Consider the following 25,593-nt stretch of genomic DNA (forward strand, 5'->3'; position numbering starts at 1 on the left):
ATACAATACAAATGACCATTGATAGGCCAAAATACAGACTAAATTACCAATAGCAGGCCAGTATACATTTTAATTGACCAATGGTAGGCCAGTATGACGTCATTTTTACAGCACTTTAAAAGCTTTGTCTGTTTCTATTTGTTTGCAAAGCTTCTCTACAGGTCTTGTCCCTGTTAGGCTAGAATAAGTATTCAACAGTGTGTAAGCCTAAACTGACCAAATATTATTATATTTTAAAATAACTATTACATTCGCTTTAGCCCCTATTGTTTTTTCCTATAGGTGAACACAGTAATAGTGTCTGACTGATTATGACGCAACAAAAAAAAATTAGCCAATGAGAGGCCACTATAAATTTTACCATTGGTCAATAACGGCCTCTCATTGGCTAATTGTTTTTTGTTACGTCATAATCAGTCAGACACTATTACTGTGTTCCCTACAGGTGGTTAGAAATGCTTTCCACATCTACTTTTTGTTGAAAAAGAAAAATAATCTTTTGCCACCTATGCTAAGCTTTTCTAGTAATTATAGAGCCAGGTAACGGCAGCTTATTGTACACAACTTTATTCTGTTTGTTCCTAGAAGTGCTTAGAAATGGTTACCAAATATAATTTTTGTTGAAAAAGAAAAAAAATCTTTTGCCAACCATACTAGACCTATACTAAGCTTTTCTAGTAATTATAGAGCCAGTTACTCATCTGAACAAACACAGCTTCATTCTTGTTTTAATTTGTCTTTTTCCACAAATACATAAATTATGCAAAATAGAAGTGGTTGGTCAATTTTTCTCACACTTTTTTGATTAAGCCAGTATGCCATGGAACAATTTAGAATTGTATACAGGGATATGTATATCCAAAAGGTGCACAAGTAATTTTGCAAGGTATTTTTATTGGTACAGTTTAAATTATAGATATTCTTTATATCGTTATCGAGAAGAAAAAGTACACACACAAAAAAGAAAGAAAGAAATATCCTATTTGGGAATCATATAGATAAACTATTAGATAGGGCTTAATAGGGTTAGAGCCCCAAGGGGGCTAGAAATATTTTTTTTAAGAAGATAGAAAGTGGGTTGGGGGATTTGGAAGTCAAAAAATAGTTTTGAGTGAAAGTTATTTTACTTATCTCTGTTATTCTATGTTTAAAATGCATTTACTGTGAAAGTTGAAGTTGAGGTGATTAGATAGAGTGTGCATAAGAACCAGGGCTCGGCAGCCACTCTTCAAGTCCAAGGTCTGCTGAAGTCTCTTGAATTAAGCTATCTGAAAGTCCAAAGGAAATTGACATTGTATTACTTTTAAGACATGTTCCTAGAATGGAAATCTTCACTTTTAGTAAATTTTTAAAGCACCCAGAGGGAAATAAATTTGTAACAAATGCGCGGCCCGCGCGCGGCTGTTTAGCCATGATAAGTACCAGAAACTTGAAAACTTGGATTGAAACCAAATATAGATATTAAATGCAGGAACAAATGGTTCAGTTATATTTAGATTTTTTCTAAAATTAGGCCCTGTTCTTGTTTTTAGTCTTATTTAAAGAACTTTACTACAGCTAAACAATTGATTTTGATACAGACTTCTGATTTTCATCATTTTGTCACTTTTGTTTATTTTCTAACAAGCTTTCTTGGGTAAGGAAGTCAAGAAATGAACCTTTTAGTGCTATACTTGTTGGGCTTTAATTATGAGTTTCTCTGTGTTTTTAAGTACAAAAATAAGCCTATTTTTACTAATAATAAATAATAAAATCTATAAAATTAGATTACATTATTTTCTTTTAAAAGATATGACAGACATAAATCAGAAATTTTTGATATAAAATTAAATCAAAATGACAAATCATGACAGTAAAGTTTTGAATAAATAGTCAAATATAAAAATATTTAAATGTAATATAGAATTAGAATAATACTGCAAGAATAAAATGTTAAAATATTATACAAATATACTTTTGAAAAAAAATTAATCATAGCCATCAAGTTTAACTTAATACATACCTCAGTAACTTTTAATAGCTAAGCTCATTGTATATTCTACATGAACTGACAATATCATTTTAAAAGTGTATTTAATAAAAACTAAATAGATAAAATTTGAGTTTCTATTGTTTACTCAAAAAAAACTTAATTAAACTATTATGAACAAAAATATAAGGAAAGAAAATTTGGGAATAATATGATTAAAACTTTAAAATAAATAACTTTTCGGTGTCTTTAGAGTTGGTAAAAGACATATTTGAATTAAAATTTGCTATTAGCCATTTCATATTATGAATTTAATTAGATAAATAAAAACTCAGATAACAATATTCTCAGTTGTGAAGATGTAGAAATATAAAGCTGAACAAACAAGAAGTTAAAACTATGTATAACACAAATGAGAATAAATGAAAGACAATTTCATTTCCTTTCTCTGGCAAAGTCTCATCTCTGCTAGAATTAGAATATGCTAAAGAGGCAGGGGTGATAAAAATAACTAGAAAATATAAGTTGTATGAAAATAAAGACTATGATGTCATAACTGTTTGAAGTGATAAAATTAAGATTAGGGCATTTGCACTGTATCCATATAGGAAGAGAACCAAATAGAGAGCAGCATTACAGACATAAGTACACAAGGAAGTATTTACTATAGAGAAGCATATTGATAACACAAAAATTTGTTGTTTTTCTAAAAGAAACAGAACAAAAAATACAACTAGATTTGGTGCATTTATGTTTGTAAACAACCCCAGAGATGCATGGTGCATGCTGGATGTTATTACATCAGTTGTATTACTCAGTTAACATGTAACTACATGACATCTGGTCCTGGGTGCAATGCACAATATGTAATACAACTTTTCTAATATATAAAATGGGTAAACATTAATCAAGTTTGTCTTAACAAAAGAAAGTTATATTTAATAGTATAAAATTTAACCAAACTTACATGATATAATGACATTTACTTATATTTATTTTGAATTGAAATGCTTAATATTACTACTGTTTTTGCCAGAAATCCTAAAGCATAAAACTCCAAAACAAAATGAAGCAGATAATTCAAAATCCAGCTTCATAAGATAAAAATATTTTCTTGAACATAAAAATATTTTTTGTATTTTTTGTTTGTAGCTCTACCCCATCCCCAGCAAGAGAGTATTTGCATTCATGATGAATATGTGTGATGGATTAATCTTGTCAAATTAAAACATAAATTATTCTTTATTTATATTCATATTTACAAATTATGGAAATTTGAAATTTATTTAATTAAATTTTTTATTGAGTTCCGGGAATAATTGTAAATAGTGTTAATAACATTTTGATAAAATATTTTTATTGCGTTTTACCAAGTTTCAATTACATTTAATTTAAAATCGAGTAGGTAGTATATTTCTAGTTTAGATATAGGTGAACCTTACCAATAACAATTTCACATAAAAAATTTACTTAAATAGAAATATCATTGAAGAAGACATAGACAGATTTTAAACTTTGATATAATAGCCGTTATTTATTTACTAAGTATATTTGCAATAACTTTTATTTAATGAAATCTTCCAATTTTTAACATGTACAAAACAGCCTGCTTAATTGCTTCAAGATCCATGTCAGATCTATATAGGAAATAAATGTCTATAAACGAGCTCAAGTTTTCCAAGGAATATATGTATATAACTCATAGTGCTCCAATAATCCATAATAAACTCTCATTGGCTAGAACGATAAGACCCATTATTTTACTTTATTAAAAATAAATTCATTATTTTCATTTCATGTTGCTATTTACCTTATATTGATGTATTTAATTTATAATCATAAAAAAGAAAATTTAAATTTATAATATAATAAATTTAAGAAAACTCTGTTTTAAAAGAATTCGATTGTGGCGACACTTTGTGTGTTCAAATATTAAACTAAAATTGTAATCATCATCATTAACCCTTTGGTGATGGTAATGTAAAGAAAAAAATATAATTTTAAAAATCTTTTTAAAATCATAGAATTATTGAATATTTACTTTCTTTTAGATAGTAATGCCGGGTGAGGAAAATAGATTTATTGAGAAATAGATATGCATATAGAAAACTAGCCAATAGGGAGATAATTATATCGAGCCAACTCTAGTTCTTTAGATATTATAGATATTTTACTGATTATAGCTGCTCTACTAAAAAAGGAGCAATATATATTCAGTGAAAATACAAATTGGACTGGTTTGGTAGAAATTAGAAAAGATCAAAGACCAGAAATTTTTGACCTGGAAAATATTTAAACCAGGACAACTCTGCCAAACACACTCACCTTACATACAAACAAAATCAAGCTTACCAGTTCACTTCACTTACAAATAAAACTATGGATTAGCTTTCTAAAATTTCTTAAAATACAAAATTATGTCATTTTCTTAAAATAATGGGTTTATTCATCTCTATATGATCTTAAAAATTTGATCAGTTTCTTGACAAGATGGCGGCCATGTTAAAGCTGGTAGCATTTTGTTGATATGTAATTTGAATGGTACTTAAAGGCAATAAGACTTTGAAATAAAGTAGGCTTATTCTAAAATTGGTCTAGATCAAAATTAAATGACTAATAACTTACGATTTTCGTATAAACATACCACTTTTATGTAAATTTTTTTTCTTGAAAACTTAATCGTAATCCTTGATAAAAAGTAAAAAGTCACAAAGAAATAAATATACTCAATGATGAAAAAAAAGATTAGATATAACATTTTCACAGTGACAAAATCAGGAGAATTAAGTTGAGCAATGTTTTATTCCATTCAATTTTAAATAAGTTCTTAACTCAATGAAAAAATATATCAAATTAATACAAAGTGAATATTTTTATTTTTTTTCCTCAACTCAAAGCTTTAGTGGAATATGACAGAATATCTAATTTTAACACATTTTTCCTTGACAATTATTTAGGTATTAAATTTAATGTTACTTATTTTAATAAAATGTCTCTTTTAAAATTTTTATTATTACAGATATATAGTAATAAGTTATTAAATATATTTTCTTTGTCCTAAAAGAGAAAAAGATATATAATACCCTTTCTGTACCTAAAAAGTGGTTTCTGTTTATATACTCTGAAAGTACTTACCATTTATTTGGTCAGTGCATACACTTATTCTTCTTTAAGAAACATACGCTTTTCTTTATTCTGACTATCAATATACTCCAGAGAGCTAATATAAGACAGTGGAATGTTATTAGCTGAATAATGTAATAAAATATACCTTTTATTTATATATTATATGCATAGTAGTACATACACAATGTAACTGAAGACAAATATATTTCTAAGAGACATCATTGAGTAACCAACTTTGTGAAGGAAAAAAAATTTACATTATTTTACATTTACACATCAATTAAAAATTATGGATATCTTTTATCTGCCATTAAATAAGAAAGTAGCTGCATCTCAATGATTTGACCAAAATATTTACCAACAAACTTAAAAGTTAACTCTCCATAGGGTCAAACTTGCAGAAGAAGTTCTAGAATTAAAGTAATCATTCATACCTCCTAATTATAATTTTGGAGGTTTTTCAGAAAATGTATAATTACTACTTTTACCAACTATCTATCACACAATGATATATTGTCTTTATTATGTACTGACAGACTAAGGTAGAGACCCTAATTATAGAAAAGCTTTATATGAGAAAATATATGTATTTAGAAATATGTATATATTTGTCATCTGTCAGAGTCTACCTTTACATACACCAATCTGTCTCTTCCTTGAGAACACAAGAATATATCAGGGCATACTCAGTATTATTGAATGATAGATTTGGCCATTTCAAATTAATTGTATAATGAACATTGGTTACATAATTATTATTAAATATAGAGTTTAGTAATTAAATAAATTTTTTGTATTTAATGGTGAAAGTAAACTGCTTGAAATTTAGTTTACTTTTAAGATAGATATTTCTAACATTTTGCTGTTATCCTAGATTTAAAATAATCCTCTAATGATTTTTAAATAATATTTAATATTAGGAAAATTAAAGAGTAAAAGACTGTCCAACAAAAAGCCCTATATGTAGATTATCTTTGATACTAAAACAGTATGCTCTATGTATAGTTTCTTGAAAGTATGGTGGAGGTATTACCAGATACCCAATCCAAATTAATCATCACTTCTTTCAAGAAAAATCCTAGAAAAGAAATGGTATTTATTTTCTTATTTTCCCTACTAAAAAAAGTAATTAATGTTTTGAGCAAATAATTGTCTATATAAATAAATAAAAGTAATTATCTAGTCAGCAAACAATCTTGATCATAATTGGATATTTGATGGACAAAACAGGAAACTTATTGTTGAAAACTGACCTCCCAGGAAATTGATGTCTACCATATTACTAGATATAAGAAAGAAGGCACACACAAACTATTTGGTTTTATACCCACATATAAATAATCACATACTTGTACATACCAACAGTGCAACAAGGAAATTTCCCTACACAAGCACACACACACACAATGTTGGATGTAAAGGAAATTATAAAAAGTTTTATCTCAAATGTAAATCTTTATGATTCTGTAAAAACAAGGAAATGATTTTGTGATACGTTTTGGATAAAAAAATTTCTTCAAAAACATTGTTTTTTTTACTGTTATCTTTTATTGTTTTTAATAAGGTTTTAATGATTATCTTTTCATTTTTATCCCGATTTCAAACAACCTGTGTTTACCATAATCTTATTTTAAAATCTAATTCTTGTCTAAACTAATTTTAAAAATTACATATTTTGTCTCAGCCCACATGATACACCCTTTAAATTTGTTTCATACTAAGCTTTCTTAAAAAGCAGAACCAAAATGATTAATTTAATGGCTGATTTATTAAGTTTAGAAGCAGACAAACCAATCATTCAAAAATATCACTATATTTTATTATCTAACATTTCAAGATGTATTCAGAACAAGCTTTGTACAGTAGTGGCAAATCAATCTTAAAATTGCATTCTATTACAATATTAGATAGGGAAACAACAGGAACAATCACTTTCCATATATATTCAAACAACAATAATAAATAAAAAAAATACAAAAAATAAACAGTAATAATAGAGACAATTATAGAAAAGAGTTTCTCTGTTATCAGAGAAAAACTGTGTAGAGAATTGTCTGTTTACTAAAATTACTGAGTTGACTGACTTCAGATGAACGTAGGAATGATATTAGATAAAGTAAAGCTGCACTACATAAAACAACTCCAAAACTAAAACTAACACAACATAAAAAGCTTAAAACATTGAAACACAGAGAAACAATATTGAACAAGAAATTAAAACTTGTGCCCATAAGAAACCTCAGACTGAAGGCTAAGTTAAGCCTGGTCTAGAAACATGTGTTATTGATCTTCTCTCAGCCAGGCCCAATACAATTTCTGTTTTTTATTGTTGCCCTAAATCCTAGATGTATTTCATATTAATTCAATATTTATTGGTGGAAACAAACTTATAAGAGAAATATTTAGAAACATTTAGTATTTTATTTTTATTTTGAAATATTATTTAGCATATTGAATTATTGTTCAAAGATAATAACGAGTTAATGAAGGCCCAGGCCATAGATAAAGTTTATAAAGGGTGATGGAAAAAAAAAACTATTTCTTCACTTTTTTCAATATAAACCTTACAGATGTGGGTCCAAAACTAATAAAAAAATAATACAATTCATGCCCAAGCAATGACAAAGAGAAAACAATATTGAATTTTGAACCCACTCACCTCTCCAAAAGTTATTACATGCCCCATAAAAAAACTCTAAACATTATGGGGTCAACCTCCAAGATTTGAAGTACTAAAGATGGTTCAAATTGTGAGCGATTGGTTTTTTTAAACACTCTTTAGGCCTGTGTTTATTTTTCATCTTTTTTGTGGGCTATATATGTAAATCATAATATTCATTAGTTTTCAGGTAGTTATCTAGAAGAAACAAAACTGGATCATTAAAATTCAAATTAACCACTATATCTTTGAGTAAATATGCAAAATTGGGTATTAGGTGTGCACTTCTTTGTTTTTGTTGCCAAGGCAGGAAGGGAAGATTAATTTATTATTGCATTTATATACCTTATATTATAGTATACACAATTTGGCAAACTCATTCTGAATAAGAAGTAAATTTGCCAAGAATTGTTTGAATTGGGAATTGTATAATTCTTTATCAGCCAATTGAAAATGTTTTTGTATTACCTTACCTTTTATTTCTCAAACATGACATTTACATTTTTGAGGAAAATTGACTAAAATGAATTATCAGTGATTAAAAAATAATAATTGGTCATAATCAGAAGAATTATTTTCTTCACATTTTTGAGCAAAATAAAAGTTAGTAAAAATGAACAGATCAAATTTGCATATAATAAATATGTATAGTAAACTAAACATTCTTATTACCTACCTAAAGTATTTTTTTCTATTTAAGGAGGAAGAACAGAGATATGGTCCTTTCTCTGATGGTGAAGCTGAAACACTGAAACGTGCTCCAAGGTTCCAGCGGCGCACACGTGGTGGCAACTACCCCCACTATGCTACAATGAGCCGGCAGGCCAACGGGGCGCCACAAATGGACAATATTGTATCGGGCGGGCCGGCTGTGGTAGGTGGGCCTGTTGTCAGTGGGTTTCCCAGGCGGCCAGCCAGTGTTGCCGGTGGTAGATATAGTTCACAGCCACAGTTGTGTTCTTCCACTGAACAGTTGGATATGTTTCCAGATACAGGTACAGATGCATCTCAGATTTTATATTTTCTTCCCACATAAACTTAGTAACCAGTTTTACTTCTTTTACCATTCTTTATTACCAAAAATTCTTTCCCTGTATGTTCATATAAATGATTAAGCAATGCCAATAACCCTCTAACATATGAGCATCCAATAAAAACAGACTCTTAACCCTTCCCAATCCCCTTTTAATTATTCTAATTTTGAAAACAAGATACTAATATGTACTTACATTTTCTGTAATGTATCTATATTTGTTCTCATTCATAAATCTAAAGCTGTATGCTACACTATGTATTGAAAAAGACATATTAAAGATTACAAACTGTCAGTGAAAGATTGATGGTTATGTTTTTACTTTCTTTTACATGTGAAGGGAGTGATCGGTGCATTATGCTTGCATACAATATAACAAGCATAAAAACATACACAGTAAGAAAAAAAAAAGTAGTGCAAACACTAGAGTGATTATCATAAAATACCCACAAAAGTACGTCCAAGATTTATATTTGAGAGGCGGTGCCGGAGATACAAAATCTCAATAGGTATGAAATTTGCCTCACAGTATCTCCATAAAATCACTTCAGGGGTAAAAATTTGAGTGAAGGGGGCAATAACCCGCTAACAAAATAGGTTCTTTGAGTTTCAGATGTTTTTAGGGTGTATTTTTGGTGTTATTCATGGCATCCCCAGCTTGGTGGTAAAATTTAAGCGGGTGGGGGGCTAAATCTTTTACATTTCAAAAAATTTAGTGGAAAATACTTTATCCAAGCAAGGGAATAAATGGTATATAGAACTGCTGCGCATCTAAAAGTGCATTAGTAGGAAACATAATAATCTTGCTTTATCAAAAGAAAATGTAGAATAGAATTGTTTACACAAATAATATATTGTTATAGCAAATCATCATAGAATAACATAGAAATGGGTAACAGAAGGATTTATAAATAAAGAAGCTGTTTATAGTGCCTATAAAAAAAATTACGTCATAGAATATAAATGACCAATGATAGGCCAATATAAAGGGGGAGGGGAAGAGTCTCTTAAAAACCTCTTTTAGTTTGTTTCCTATATTTTTAAGAAAACTTTAAAATTTTACCTTGTTTTTAAATAGCAATTGTGGCAACAAATTATAGTTTGCTAAAACCTTTTTTTGTTATGGTTTTTATAGGATTACATTACATAATTATGTTTTACAGATTTATTGCTTTATAGTTCAACTATTTATTAGTTAGTAGTGAAGTATAATTACTACAAATCCCTCCCTTTTTCTCTTTTTTGATTTACAAGAGTTATATTTAGTTCCAAAAACAATCGCAAGATGTCTCAAACTTAAATTTATTCAGGTACACTATCCCCCTTCTCTATGAGAACATCAATAACCTTGCCACGACAAAGGCCACCCTCCACCTTACCACCCTCGGTTATGCTCAACAATGTGAATGGAAACACAGGTGAAATATTAGGATAACTAGAAGCGTGTGAAACTTTAGAGGATCAAAAAAAGGAGAAGGTACAATTCGCCAATGTTAATTTTAAGAAGGGTTTAGTAGACATCTCCCTTACACCCCACTTACCCATGCTCTTGAGAAAGAGGTTTAGTTACTACTCATGACCCTATTCTATTTTTGATTTTTTTTAAAGAATAGTTCATTGGATATTTTCTCAATATTATTATTAATTTAGAAAACTAATTTTTTGATTCAAAGAAATTTGTAACTACACAGCAAATCTAAAAAAAGACATGACGGCCTGTTTTTGTATCAGGGTTATTTCAGGAACAAACTGCAATATACTAGAAAAGTTAAAAATTCTACATGTTGCTGCTTTTTCTGGATTTTGACATTAATTATTTAAGTGAGAATGTCTTGGCTTTTATACAAATGCACCCTTATACCATGCACACTGCACAGTTAGAACCTCCAAACGAAATTCATGCAAAGTATTGGGTGATGTTAATTGTTATATTACATATTGCCTGAGTTTTTGAGAGCTGGGTCAATAGGTGGGCAATAACGGCTGACTGACAAACCAAAAATCTCACCTTGCAAGGAATTAACATGCTTAAACTTTATCCAGATGGTGGTCACTCTAGTCAATCAAGTTCTCCAGCCCCTGGTCCCCCGCCAGTGCCTCCAAATGTACAGATAGGATACAAGTACAACCTGGCCAGCAGAAGCATTGTCCAGCATACAGACAGCCTAGAGAGCCATCCAGATGTGGCTAACTCCAGAGATTCTAGGTATTAAATTTTGTAAGTAGCGTAGCTACTCTATAATCAGGGATTGTCTGTACGTCAAAGTATTTTGTTTATACTGTGTATTACTCTCTCTCTCTCTCTCTCCCTCTCTCACTCTCTCTCTCTCTCTCTATCTCTCACTCTCTCTCTCTCTCTCTCTCTCTCTCTCTCTCTCTCTCTCTCTCTCTCTCTCTCTCTCTCTCTCTCTCTCTCTCTTTCTATCCACGTCTCCCTTACTTTTTTCTTTCTCTCCCTTTTCCAAACTTCTTTGTCACATGGACACACTCAAAAACGTACTATACATGGCACAAACAGTATTTAATACCTTCCTTCATATTATGGTAAGCCGAGCGTTCTCGTCCCACAGGGTAACGAGTTCGAGTTCAACGAGCCCTAGCCTTTAGTTATTCTACCAAAACAAACAAGCAGGATTCAATCATACAGAAATTATATATTTAACTGAATAATATTTACAAGCAATGTTTACTATATATATACAACAGATTATAACAATGGTTAGGTTTGAAGGGGGTGTGGGACGCTAGGGCTTAGCTCCCGGCGGTAGACAGGCTGTGGGGGCAGCGGTGGTAAAAGGGGAGGCAGCGCCTCCCGGTTATATAAGCGCGTGAGGGGCGCGTGATAGTTGCATGTTTGAGCCCCTCCCCACATTTAGGCAGGCCAGTTTGACCGCTAGATAGCGGGGTCAACATCGGTCATGAGATAGATGGTGATATAATAAGATTAGTGCAGTGGGTTTGTTATGATAAGTCACAGCGTAGCAACTCTGTAAACTGCCTGTCCGTCTGGTTGTCGTATTACCACAACCTCCCCTTCAAGGGTTGCGTGGCTCTCGAGCCACCAGGCCTTGAACCTGGGGATACGACAACCTATGTCTGCGCAGGACAGGCTCTTCCTAGGGCACAGCTCGATGGAGGACAGCTCTGGCTACACAGGCTCCACGGGACACTCGTTGCTCGGTCTGGCTGTGGTTGGATATCAGCATTGTCAGCTCCTGGTTGGCTTCTAGACCGGGGTTGGCGACGGCCAGGCCCCGGCGCTGGAAATTTTGCCTCGTCTGCAGGACTAGCTCTGCCTCAGCTGGTAGCTGGACACGGAGGCCTAGGCTAACCCTGGTGGTTCCCAAGGGGGGAATGACGATGGATGAGGGCGCATAAAATTCCATGGGGGCGCCTGCTTGGTTCAGGTTGCTTGGCCTCCTAGCTCCTACCTGGATAGGGATGGCTGTCATCAACAGGGGGCACATGGCTTCAGCTTCGTCCTCTGGGGCGGCCTCTTCCATTGCAACAGCTGCTTCTCCTCCTACAGGCTCGCTGCTGGCTGGCAGGTGCTCCATGTCTGTATCAGGATTCCAGATGGCATCTCTGGGGGGCTCTGGAACTGGCGGCGGCGGCGGTGGTTCGTTGGGTTGCTCCTGCAGGTCCTCTTCTACTGGGTCACGATCCTGGCCGCTGGGCTGTGGGGCGGCTGCGGCCGGCTGGTGCACTGGGAACTGTCCTGGGTCGCTAGCTGCGGGCGCCGCCGCTCCAACCGGCAGCTCGGTGGCATCCTCGTCGCCGTCCATGTCAACTTGAATGTCTGCTGGAATCTGGTGGGCAGTCACATCTCCAGTGTATTTGCGCAGTCGGCCTACATGCGCGGTAACTTCCGAGATCCTGGCTATTGGAGAGGCAGGTTTGATGACATAATGGACTTCTGTAGCTTTCCTCACTACCTTCCAGGGGCCAGTCCATCTCTTGGTGATCTTGGCTGCCTTCCCTGGCACCAGGCGGGGGGCCAGGTACCAGACCAAGTCTCCAACCTCATACTTGGCCGTGCCTTCGTAGGCTGCCGCGCTCCTCCGGATGGCTCCCTCCTCCTTCTGCTGGATGGCATCATACACTGCATAGTAACGTTGCAGGAGGGCTTGGACGTTGGCTGGAACCGAGGCATATTCTGTTTCTGGCAGCTGGAGCACCAAGTCCACCGGAAGCTTGGCCTCTCTCCCAAAGAAGGCCAGGAACGGGGTCACGCCGGTAGATCTGCAGGCCTTGGTGTTGTAGGCGAAGGCAATGGCAGGCAAGTGGGGCTCCCAGTTGTTGTCGTCTCTGTCTAAAAACAGACGCATGTCTGTATTGAGCGTCCGATGGAACCTTTCCACTCGGTTGGACTGTGGGTTGTAGGGTGGTGGATGTGTCAGGCCAATCTCAAGCCTGGAGGCCAGTTCCTGGAATACCTGGCCGGTGAACTCCATCCCATTATCAGAGTGGATCTTCAGGGGGCATTTAAACGTGGCCAGGTGGCGGTGCAGCAGGGCTTCAGCCACCGTGAGGGTGCGCTTGTTGGGGATGGCGTAGAGGCTGACAAACCGGCTGAACCCATCTTGGCAGGGGTCTCTGGCAGCGGCCCCACCAGGTCGATGAACAGGACTTGCTGTGGATACCCCTGGCGGGAGGGTACATGTATCCCTTGCTTCAACCTTTCCTTGGTAAACTTCTGGACACATTCAGGACAAGTTTGAACCATCAGGCGGACGTCACGGGCCAGGTTGGGCCACCAGAAGTGCATGGCAACGCGGGCGATAGTCGCGTCCATCCCAAAGTGTCCAGCCATGGGGGTCCCATGGGCTAGAAAGAACGCGTCCTGCTGGAGGGCCGAAGGCAGCAGATATCTTGTCCGTTCCCCTGTCAGGGTCTGGTCAGTGGTGGTGAGGCAACCATGCTCGTCAAGTCCCAGGGCTGGGAAGCGGCTGGCGTACTGCTGCTCGTCTCGTTCCTTGCCGCGCAGCTCAGCCTTGGTTGGGGCTCTGCCATCAGCCACCCACTGGCGGACACGGAGCAGGAGAGGGTCTTGTGTCTGGGCTTCTAGTACTCTAGCTGGGTCCAGTCGGGCGGCAGGGGGCCGGCTGGCTGTGGACTCCCCTAGCTGGCAAAGGTTATGGATATACTCAGCCTGCTCTGCTAATTCTTCGGCGCTGGCCGTTGGCATGTTGGCGTCCTCCCGGCGGCTGAGGGCGTCAGCGTTGGTGTTCTGGGTGCCAGGACGGTGGCAGACAGTAAAATCTAGGGCCGCTAGCTCCTCTTGCCAGCGGGCCACCATCCCTGTGGATGTGTTCAGTGACTTCATCTGCAGCAAGGCTGAGGAATCGGTGTTGATCTGGAAGCTGCGGTAGGACAAGATGCCGTGGAATTTCCTGATTCCATACATAATGGCGGCCATCTCTCCCTTCCAGGACGGGTAGCGAGTCTCGGGGTCGGTTGTCTTGCGCCCCACGGCGGCAATCAGTCTCTCCTTGCCGTCCTGGCATTGACTCAGAATGGCAGAGATGGCGCGGCTGCTGAAATCTGTGGTGAGCTGGAATACCTCTGGCAAGTCAAACCTGGGCGGCGCTCGGATGGGGGCTTGACGGAACTTGTCCTTGAGCTGCAGCAGCTGGGCTTCCATCTCAGGTGTCCAGGCTAGGGTCTTGGCCGTCTTCTGCCGATTCATCTCGTAGGTGAGGTCGGCATACTCTGGGATGAACAGGCGGTAGTATCCAAAGAACCCCAGAAGCGCCAGCAAATCTTTGGGGGTGCTGGGGGCCGGCCAGTCCAGGATACGGTCAATATAATCCTCTTGCATGGCTATCCCCTCACGGCTGAGGGTGTGGCCCAGATAATCCACCTTGGCTCGGAACAGCTTAGTCTTGGCTGGCTTGAGGCGGATTCCTCCCCTGCGGTGGGCTTCCAAGACCTCTCGGAGCCTAGCCAGGTGGGCCCAGGTATCCTGTTGGAAGGTCAGGACGTCGTCAAGGTATGACTGGAGGTTGGCTGTGCCTAATGGGTTTAGGACCCCTGCAATATATCTGGAATAAACAGATGGTGCCGTAGCCAGGCCAAAGGGCATCCTTTTCCATTGATACAAGCCTCTGGGGGTGGTGAAGGCGGTGCAGGGCCGGCTGTCCTCAGACACACGGATGGTGTAGTATGCGGCCACCGCGTCTAGGGCACTGTAGACGCGGTGCCCTCCAGCTCGTTCTACCAGCTGCTGGATCCTGGGCAGAGGATAGCTATCCAGCTCCAGGCACTTGTTGAGGGCTCTGTAGTCGACGGCCCAGCGGGTGCTGCCGTCCTTCTTCTTGATGGGCACCAAGGGGCTGCTCCAGGCGGAGTCTGACGGCTCTATGACTCCCTCCTGTAGCCAAGTGTCCAATTGTTTCTCCAGCTCAGCCTCCTGCCGCGGGTTCAGATCCCTAAATCTCTGGCGGATCGGCTGGGTCCCTGGCTTGAGGCGCAGCTGCAGCTCGACTACATCTGTGCAGCCGGGGGTAGAGTTGGAGAAGACGTCCCTGTACTCTGATAACATGGTCCAAACCTCTTTTTTGAGCAAGGGGTCCTTGCGCAGGAACTCGTTGTCTTCCATCTCAAGGGCCTCCCACAACTCCTGCATGTCTGGGGGCTCAACAGGCTCTTGGAACGAGTGGAGACTCGGAGGAGGCTTATCAGAAACCTCTAAAATGTCGGGCTTGACCAGCTCCCCTGCCACTGGGAGGCCAGCGTCCAGCAGGAGGGGCGTCTCCCCTTCATTTACTACCAGCACTCGAAACACAGTGGCGGATCCAGGCCTGTGGGCATACAGGCCTTCTGGGATGACAAGATCCTCCCCAAACCTCTGTTCTGGGGCAGCTAGTTGGATGGCATCCTTGGTGCGGTGGCCTATTAACTCAACAGGGACCGCCATGACACCGCGGCCAGGCAAGACCACCCGCTTGGCTGTGCGAAGTTGGGGTGGCTGGCCGTCAGTTGGAGTGACAGCGCTTAGCCTATACGTGGCTGGTGTGGGTCAGCTTCGGCTCCGGGAGCCACCGGCCGCGACTTGACGGGCTCGGCCTCAGGAAGGGCTGACGTGTCGGAGCCAAGTGTGGCTCCGAGGGCGTCCGGCCACGATTTGACGGGCTCGGCGCTGGGAGAGGCCAAGGCGCTGGGTCCAGCCTGGGCTCCGTGGGCGTCCGGCCGCGACTTGACGGGCTCGGCGCTAGGAGAGGCTGAGGCAGCGGAGCCATGCATGGCTCCGGAGGCAGCCGGCCACGACTTGACGGGCACGGCGCCGGGAGAGGCTGATTCCTGGGAGTTGAGTGTGGCTCCGGGTGCATCAGACCGCGACTTGACGGGTCTGGACTCGGGCTTGGCTGGTTGACTGGCTGGGGGTCCCAGGTAGAGGGGGCCAGGTGGACACGGCTGGCCGTTGATAAAGGTGTCGGAGGAGAAGATTGGTTCTGGAGGGCTGGCAATCTCAGGGAACGTTGTTGGCAGGTTCTCCCGCGGCACCTTGGGCACTGGGGGCAACCCCATGGCTAGCAGGTTGGCCCCCTTATGGGCGTTGAGCGCAGCATCCACCCAGTGCGTGCCTTTCTCGACCACACGCGGCTGCTCTGGCAGTGGGCCTGGCAGAGGCCCTTCATAACTCAGCTCTCTCTCGGCTGTCTCCCGGTCAATGGGGACGCCACGGAGTGGGATAAACTCCCCACGCACCCACAAGCAAGGTGGTTGCATGTCGAAACAGAGCCTAGTTCCGAACTCCTTGAGAAAATACCCTCCTAGGTTCAGAGGGTGTGAGAGGTTCCGGACCACAGTCACGTGGTAAAGATGGAGTATAAGGGTGTGTGAGACTGCCATATATAATTCTTTCAATTTTCCTATTACCTGGAGGGGCTGGCCTTCCTCGTTAGCAGTCAGGATTTGGGTGTTGTCCGGAATCAACATGCACTGCACGCCCATTGCGTGCATGAGGTGTTCAGAAATTACAGCAGACCCTGGTACACGGTTGCCAGAATCGATCATGGCATCAACCTGTACATGCTGGGCAGGGTCAGGAGTAGGAAACCTCACCCTGATATGGCAGGGGAAGTGGAGGTCCTGCCCTTGAGACAAGGGGGCCTCCCGTTCGGCTGGGGTTGGCAGAAACTTCGGTGGTGGCCGAACCGCAGCTATGGTGGTATCGCTTACCATGGTGGCTTAGACTGTAGCTTCGAATCACTAGAGCTTATTAATTATCACTGGGTCAACAATTTTATATTTATTTTTATCACTTGGTTGACATTTATACACACTTATGTGTTGTTATCACTAGGAGCTCTAGGTGTGATTCTGGAAGCACTGGCAGCAGGGAATGTCCGTCCTGCAAGGTTCAGAGGGGTGACGGCGGTAGGGAATGACCCGTCCTACAGCGCCGCTGGTTCGAATCCCGAAAATGACGGCAGGGAATGGCCCGTCCTGCAGCGCCTCGGGTTCGAATCCTGGAAGGCAGCGGCAGGGAATGTCCCGTCTTGCCGTGCCTGTGGCTCAAAATCTGCTATCCGTCGCAGTGGTAGGGCTTACTTGTGTGCTGAAGCTTCGCAGCCACACATTGCCTTCTCAAGGAGACCAGCACCCAGCTGTCTGTCTCGTAGGTTTGGCCTGGGTGTCCTGGGGCTTGTCCCAGCTACACTTGCCAATTTAGACTCAGTTCTGTAGCCGTCTGAGCTAAATTATCCGATTACCGTGGCTGCGCACCTAGCGCTACTCCTACACGGTACGGAAAAAAGCGTCTTAACTGGCGCTTTTAGCAGGCTAAATCTGCTTGCCGTAGGCCAGAGGCCCACATATTGCGTTCAAAATGATGCAAATTCGACCTAAAAAGGCCGTCTCGCGGGTCAGTTGGCTTCTCAGTTGGCGGCTGATTGTCCCCTTACTTGCCAAAGGGTCCAATCAGAGGTAGAATAGGCTAGTTTCTGTAAGGCTCGATTGAAACACGCTGACACCAAGTTATGGTAAGCCGAGCGTTCTCGGCCCACAGGGTAACGAGTTCGAGTTCAACGAGCCCTAGCCTTTAGTTATTCTACCAAAACAAACAAGCAGGATTCAATCATACAGAAATTATATATTTAACTGAATAATATTTACAAGCAATGTTTACTATATATATACAACAGATTATAACAATGGTTAGGTTTGAAGGGGGTGTGGGACGCTAGGGCTTAGCTCCCGGCGGTAGACAGGCTGTGGGGGCAGCGGTGGTAAAAGGGGAGGCAGCGCCTCCCGGTTATATAAGCGCGTGAGGGGCGCGTGATAGTTGCATGTTTGAGCCCCTCCCCACATTTAGGCAGGCCAGTTTGACCGCTAGATAGCGGGGTCAACATCGGTCATGAGATAGATGGTGATATAATAAGATTAGTGCAGTGGGTTTGTTATGATAAGTCACAGCGTAGCAACTCTGTAAACTGCCTGTCCGTCTGGTTGTCGTATTACCACAATATATCTATCTATCTCTAGATCTTCATCAGTTGGTGATATCCATTGGGGCCGTCGGTGGCCACCCCCTCCTCCGCCATCATTAGGTCTCGGCGGTATGAACGGCGATAACGGGAACCTGAGGACGGGAATGACCGGACTAGAGTCAGACTGGCGGATACCTGTGAGTGGTAATGTGCTGCCAGGATACACTCAGTCATTGTATAGGTAAGGTCAATTTAAACAATATTTTCTACCTTTTTACAGTACAGTCAGCTGCTGCCCCTAAATTTGGAGGCACTCTATTCTAACAGGAAGGAAGGGACATATGTGAAGCTTTTCTACAATAGAGTACTCAATGCGTTTAGTTGACAGACAGCTATTAAATGACAATCAGAAAAATGTTACTTAAAGAATTAGAATACTAATTTAATCTAATATAATTTACAAAGGGGCGCCGTGGCTCAGTGGTAACTACGGTGGTGAGAGTTCGAGTTCAATTCTCCGTGTGTTGACTCGAATTTTTCATTCGCAATAATAATCACGCAACTTCCCCTGGTTGTGTTAGAAGGGGATTATTGGGTAAGTTTGGATACTCAATAGTCACGTACATAACATCAGTACTACCCTTATCCCAAGCTCCTCTGAGGAGAGCGTCATTCATTACGGTGACTTAAATTGGGACACCTGCCATACTCGGCGAGGGTGAGGTTATAATGAGTAGCTCTCATGAGACAGCGGTTTAGGTCATAATGTGCTTGAACGTGGAGCTTGATAGCCCTAGTGGCTAGACAAAAGTGTCTCAGCCTACTCCCTGACTACTTAGGCCCAAACCCTAAGAAACTATGGCTAATCAATCAATCAAAAAATATAATTTACAATATCAAATTTATCAATTAACTTATTATCTTTTAATTCTTCTACTTTTACGTATTTTTTAGTTCCTAAATATAACATTTGAAATAATGATTTCTTCTTCTTTAGTCTATAATTCTAAATAAATTTCATGTCTATCAAAAGAATTAAGATTGATCTATTCATTCATTTTTAAATTTAATCTTTTCATTCATATAGGATTTTAAATAGGTTGTATATGTTTAGGTTTTGTGATTTACGAATAGTTATTTCAGGATATGTATCCCTGTAACAATAACTTTTTTGTAGTATATAATTAGATCAAATTTAATTTAGTTGCTGAAAAACTACTTAACAGCTATATAGATGCAAAGACTAATAAACTAGCTGTTTTAAATGTTAAGTTTCGTGATTTTTTGAGAGTTTGAAATAGATGTAACATGAAGCTTTGTTTAGTGCCCTAGGAAAATGGGGATAGATGTATCAGCTTTTGGCCTACCTATTCTATTGACGCCATAGTAGAGGGAAAGATAAAAGGAAGGGGAACCGAAACCAATTAGAAAAGAGATAAGGTATAGGGTATTTCCTACAATCAATAGAATAGGTAGGCCAAAAGCAATGACATCTATCCCCATTTTGGTAGGGCACTATAGACAGCAACCTAAAATAATTTTAAAAAATTCTTGTATATTTAGAACGAATGGAGATCAGTCCCAGGCCAACAACCGAACAGCCAGATGGGTGCAAGGGCATAAAGACCAATATGAGGAGGTGAGATGTACTAAAGATCCTTTGGAGGTAACTTGGACAGTTAGATATAATAATAATACCCAAAGTTTTTTTTAGTAGCGAAGCTACTCTATAATTAGTAGCGAAGCTACTCTATAATTCACTTTGTCCGTCCGTCCGTCCGTCCGTCAGTCAGTCAGTCCGTAACGCTATGGGGGAAATGGGATTTACTCAGCTCCTATAAAAGATAGAATGCTGAAATTTTTTGACAACATTCCCATCATTAAGGAGCACAATTGACTATAAAACATCATTGGCGTTCGGACCGATTTTTAGCAGGTTTTAGGCTATTTTTATATTTTTCACATTTTTCTCCATATCTTCAGTGTTTATGGTCCGATTTTCAAAATTTTTTCAGTTACAGATATCAAAATTAAATTTCCCGTCGTTTAAAGGAACAACCATGAAGGCCAGACTGCCTTTTCAGCAGGTTTTAGGCTATTTTTATATTTTTCACATTTTTCTCCATATCTTCAGTGTTTATGGTCCGATTTTCAAAATTTTTTCAGTTATAGATATCAAAATCAAATTTTCCGTCTTTTACAGAAAACAACCATGACGGCCAGACTGCCTTTTTAGCAGGTTTTAGGCTGTTTTTTTATGTATTTAACATTTTTCTCCATATCTTCAGTGTTTATAGTCCGATTTTCAAAATTTTTCAGTTATATATATCAAAATTAAAATTCCCGTCTTTTAAACAAAATAACCATGACGGCCAGACTGCCTTTTGGCAGGTTTTAGGCTATTTTTATATGTTTAACACTTTTTTCCATATCTTCAGTGTATATGGTCCGATTTTCCAATTTTTTTAAGTTAAGGATTTAAAAATTAAATTTTTTGTCGTTTTAATAAAACAACCATGACGGCCAGACTGCCTTTTATCAGGTTTTTGGCTATTTTTATATGTTTTACATATTTCCCCATATCTTTGTATATTTTGATGCAATTTTCAAACTTTTATGGGATATCTGTATCAAAATAATTTTTCCCATTGTTATGAGCATCTTTAATATAATTTACTTTGACCATCGTCATCATGCAAAATAAAACAAGGTTTCATGTTTATTTTATCCAATAAATCTATTCATGATTTTAGTATAAACCTTTTAAATCTACGTATTCCAATCAACGATTTTTTGTGCTTCGCTACTTATGGATGTTGTCCTCCTTGTTTAGTTAACTAATGAGATATCACGTTTAAACATTTGGGTACTTCAATAATTTGCATACCAATCTTCATTGTTTAGGAATATTATTTAACCCTTATTTTTAAATATAAAATTATTCTCAACTTGTCAGTGTTTTCTTTCAATCTACTTTTATGTTTTCATTCATTACATATTTGTTGGATCAGGTCTGAAAAACGAGAGAATGTCTTTATTTATATATTTAAAGGATTCTAACCAGGGATCGGAAGCCTCACGTAAGCCGCGCATAAGCCTCAGTTTTAAACCTGCTTGTGAGCAGAAAAAAAAATTTAAGAAAGAAGGATTGTCTGCTAAAGAGCCGTTTTATACATCCAGCTGAATTTTATAGTGATAAAATCACGATTTCACTGAGGCTTACACGCGGCTTACGTGAGGCTTCCGATCCCTGATTCTAACGGTCAAACGGCTGACTTTAGAGCCGACGAAGACTCAAATAGGCCTGCATGCTACATGATTCAGCTCGGAATAAAAATTTATTTTTTATGCGTTTTCTTGCGCTTCTTACAGCCTCTTGTCTTTATCACTTTATCACTTATTTTAAAATAAATCGAGAATTCTTAGAATTGTATACGGTTATAGACTTGGGCAAAGCGTTTGATAGACGCTTATTATCATTTCTTTGCGAATATTTCAAAGATATCAAAGCATTTGCGAATAATTATATATGAACTCCTTATGAAATATTTTAACTGTAAAACTGTTTCAAATCTTTATTTTGCATTATAGAGATGCTACGTCTTAAAATTTTAGAAAATCATCAATTTTTTAAATTAAATATCGGAATATTTATATTCGATGCATAAATTGATTTAGATAATTTTGAGTATGAAAAAGCTTTAAAAATACCTTAAATCAACTAATTATATACAGCTTCGCTTTTAACAAATTGTGGCTATAATGATATCATAATTTAAGCATAAATACATACGGATGCCAACTTACCTACTAATATAGACAGAATGGTAGTTTTACTTTTATTTTAATTGAACCACCCATAACACAACCCCACTCTTTTTCATGTATTATTTTTTGTTAAAAAAAAAATGGGTAGTTTTTATATTGCTGAATCAGCTGCTTTATATCTATGTACATGTATATATCTATCTTTTATTAAAAAAGAGTAACTTCCAATGCCTTATATTGGCTTTGCCTATTTTAGATTTTGTATATTCTACTCCCTAATACCTTACAATCATAAAAAATAAAAGTGTGGTGTATCTTTGGGTTGGGAGAACTTGCATTTTTTATCCCTTCTACCAAATTAAATAACAACCCTTAACCTTTTAATAAAGAACCCAACGGTCCAACGGTAAGCGAGACTTTTTTTGAGCAAACAAATTGACATGAGAATCATAGATTAAATTGTTAGAAAAATTAGAATTCCTCCCAAATTTTGCTGCCAACTAAACATTTTCTTTAATCCATGTTCAAGCCACTAAACAATAAAGTGAACAGATTAGAGAGTCAACTATAACATTTATAATTAAGGAGTTGGAGGGTTAAAAAAATTCCCGTAAAAGGGGTGGTGACGATTCCTTAAAAAGTAATTAGCGGCGAGCACAGAATTACAGAATTAGTTTAAAGAAGGTGTATCAAATTTTTTTTTATAGCTAGCTTGTTCTTTTAGTAAGTAGTAGATGTAAAATTTTTCATAGAATTTAGATATGCAATCGTTTTTTTTGTAGACCTCTTATTTTTTAAGTAATTTAAGTTTTTAAAAAAAAAATAATTAAGTCGGTTTTAAGGTACTAAAACGCAACAAAATAAAAGAAGAAAATGGCCAGTAAGAACAAAAATAGTAAGATCTTTAATTTGACACCTTACTTTTAAAATTCTGTTGAGTAATTATTGAAAAAATCTATTTTTTTAACCTCGGTTTAATAAAAACTTTAGACCTAAATATTTTCTCAAACAGACATAAAAAACATGGGTTCATATATACCTTTAGAATCAGAAAAATATTACGAATCCATTGTAAGCAAAATTGAAAAAAAGTAAAAAAATTAAAAATTAAACAAATGGCCAATTGTATTTTTTGTTCAGGCAACACTATCGTCTTCCCTTTTTTACCCCCTCTTTACCCCCTCTTTACCCCCTTCCCATTTTTATACTCAATTCAAGAATTAAGACGTTGCCTGTACAATATAATATGATATTTTCATATAATTCCTTTTATTGTAGTTTATATACTATATTGTAAACTTTTTTTTTTAAATTTTGCTTACAATGAATTCGTAATATTTTTCTGATTCTAAAGGTATATATGAACCCATATTTTTTTACCTTTGAAATAATAAAATTAAGTTCAAAGTTTTTATTCTCGTGGGTTTAAAAAAATCGATTTTTTCAATAATTACCTGACAGAATTGAAAAAGTAAGGTGTCAAATTAAAGATCTTACTATTTTTGTTCATAATGGCCATTTTCTTCCTTTTTTTTGCTGCATTTTAGTACCTTAAAAATCGACTTAATTTTTTTTTTTTAAACTTAAATTACTTAAAAAATAAGAGGTCTACAAAAAAAAACGATTGCATATCTGAATTCTATGAAAAATTTTACATCTACTACTTACTAAAAGAACCGGCTAGCTATATAAAAAAAAAGTTGATACACCTTCTTTGGTACAGGGTAGTCCCACAGAGTTGAGCCAGGGCAGGTTTACACCCTCCTTTAGGATCCAACTCAAGACTTGAAAAAAATAAACAACCTTACAACCTTGCCCCCTTTATTTTCAATTTATTTCCAAACTAAGGTAGAATTTTCTGTGATCGCTAGGCAATTTGAGGGAAAGCACCAGAGTTGATGTTGTAAAAATATAAATTTTAAATTTTTTTTTCATTGTCTCTCTATGACTAATTTATACATTCAACTTTTGTAAAAAAAAAAAAAAATCTTTATTTACATTTTTAGCATTCCTTCTGGTTATGTTTATACTTATTTCCTAAAAATATTCTATTACAAGCTACAAGCATCTAGAAATTCAAAGATAGATAGATAACCCCCCCTCCCGAGGACATACAAAGGGAGGGGGAGATATCCCCCTCAACCAAATTTTGTGGTGCCGTAGGAACCCCCAAATTTTTTTGGAAATACAATATATTATCCCCCTACAAAGAGCTTTGAAAACCCTTATTTTAACCCAACCACCTATCAAAACAAAATTTTTAACGTCGTTGCCCTCCTCCCCCCTGTTTGACCACGTGTGCCATTGGTAATTTAAATTAGTGATAATTAAAAACTTTCAATAGAATTACGTCGAAGATTGACGACTGTTTTTTATCCTTTCATTGGTCATTGACCCATCACTGTTTCCATGTGATTGAACCAATAAATCTTTGTGTTGACAACTTTAAAATCCATTTTAATCCGAGGAGTTTTATCAACTTTTCCCGGTAAATCCAAAAACTTTTACAAAAGAGAGTTGTCACAACATTAGATTTACTAATTCATACTATGATCAACGTTTTCATGAATAAGAAGCAGCCTATAGTGCTTAATAAAACAATGTTGCTATACAATACAAAAGACCAAAAATAAACCAGTATACATTTTACCATTGTATACTGGCCTATCATTGATCATTTGTTTCGTAATACGTCATTTTTTATTAGCCACTGTAAGCTGCTTCCATGAATGGTCATTAAAAGATAATATCCCTTATAAGTAAAAGCCAGAATTCATAGCAAAATTGAAAAATGGGGAAGGTATTTACGGGGAACGTACATTTTATACAAACTTTAGTCACTTGTATAAAAACCTTCCGGTTTCTGTAAACCAACATAACAAATTTCGTGGATCTCCTATGGTACATATTTGTAAGTTTTGTATAAAATATCCGATAGTATAATATTGGAAATCAGGGATTATTTACCTACAGACTGTTAACTATAACAAAGATGCAATGTTCATTAACAGAGCTAGAGAAACTAATGACCATGATGATTTGGTCTGCAACCTTATAACTTCAAAAATCGTATTGTTGATAAACTGCTGAAATACAGGATAATGTTTAAGGATATACTTACATTTTTAGAACTTGATTATAGAGATGCTTCGCTTACAATATTGTATTTGTTTAAAATGGACATACGGACATTCTGGTAACGATTATATAGTAACTACGCTTTCTAAATCGTACTTAACTACTACACGAATCACCATGCAAAGTTTGAAATCGATAGGACTTCTCTAATATGCCTAAATTAACGAAAAGAGCTATCCGTTACGGACGGACTGACGGACCGTCCCTAATTATATAAAAGCTTCGCTTTTAAAAATAAATATTAAAACGCGAATGCCTGATATTCTATTTATTTATTTTCTTTGAAACTCAATCTTTATGATGCAGTTCTTAAATGGATCTGAATTTTCAAAGAAATTATAATCCATATATAAAAGCAACACATTATGTGTGTCTTCTTTCTGTCCGTGAATTGTAGGAATCTGAAGAGATAAGACAATGGCCGATAAATTGATGCTCATTTTTAATAATGATACACAAAATTATA

General features: G+C 37.6%; 1 protein-coding gene across 5 annotated transcripts in view; it reads left to right on the plus strand.

The window, feature by feature from the left end:
• The window catches only part of LOC145319582 (uncharacterized), a 189,079-nt gene that overhangs the window by 153,682 nt on the left and 9,804 nt on the right, over positions 1-25,593 (plus strand). For 2 of the 5 annotated variants that reach the window (XM_080161791.1, XM_080161789.1), the window contains exons 32-36: positions 8,455-8,749; positions 10,098-10,205; positions 10,831-10,993; positions 18,277-18,462; positions 19,785-19,887. In XM_080161791.1, the coding sequence (XP_080017917.1) occupies positions 8,455-8,749; positions 10,098-10,205; positions 10,831-10,993; positions 18,277-18,462; positions 19,785-19,887 (855 nt within the window). The remainder of the gene's footprint in view (positions 1-8,454; positions 8,750-10,097; positions 10,206-10,830; positions 10,994-18,276; positions 18,463-19,784; positions 19,888-25,593) is intronic. The other 3 variants (XM_080161792.1, XM_080161790.1, XM_080161793.1) reach the window with 2 other exon arrangements.

This window comes from Acartia tonsa, chromosome 5 (assembly GCF_053477335.1).
Source record: "Acartia tonsa isolate MP-2025a chromosome 5, ASM5347733v1, whole genome shotgun sequence".
Lineage (NCBI taxonomy): Eukaryota > Metazoa > Arthropoda > Copepoda > Calanoida > Acartiidae > Acartia > Acartia tonsa.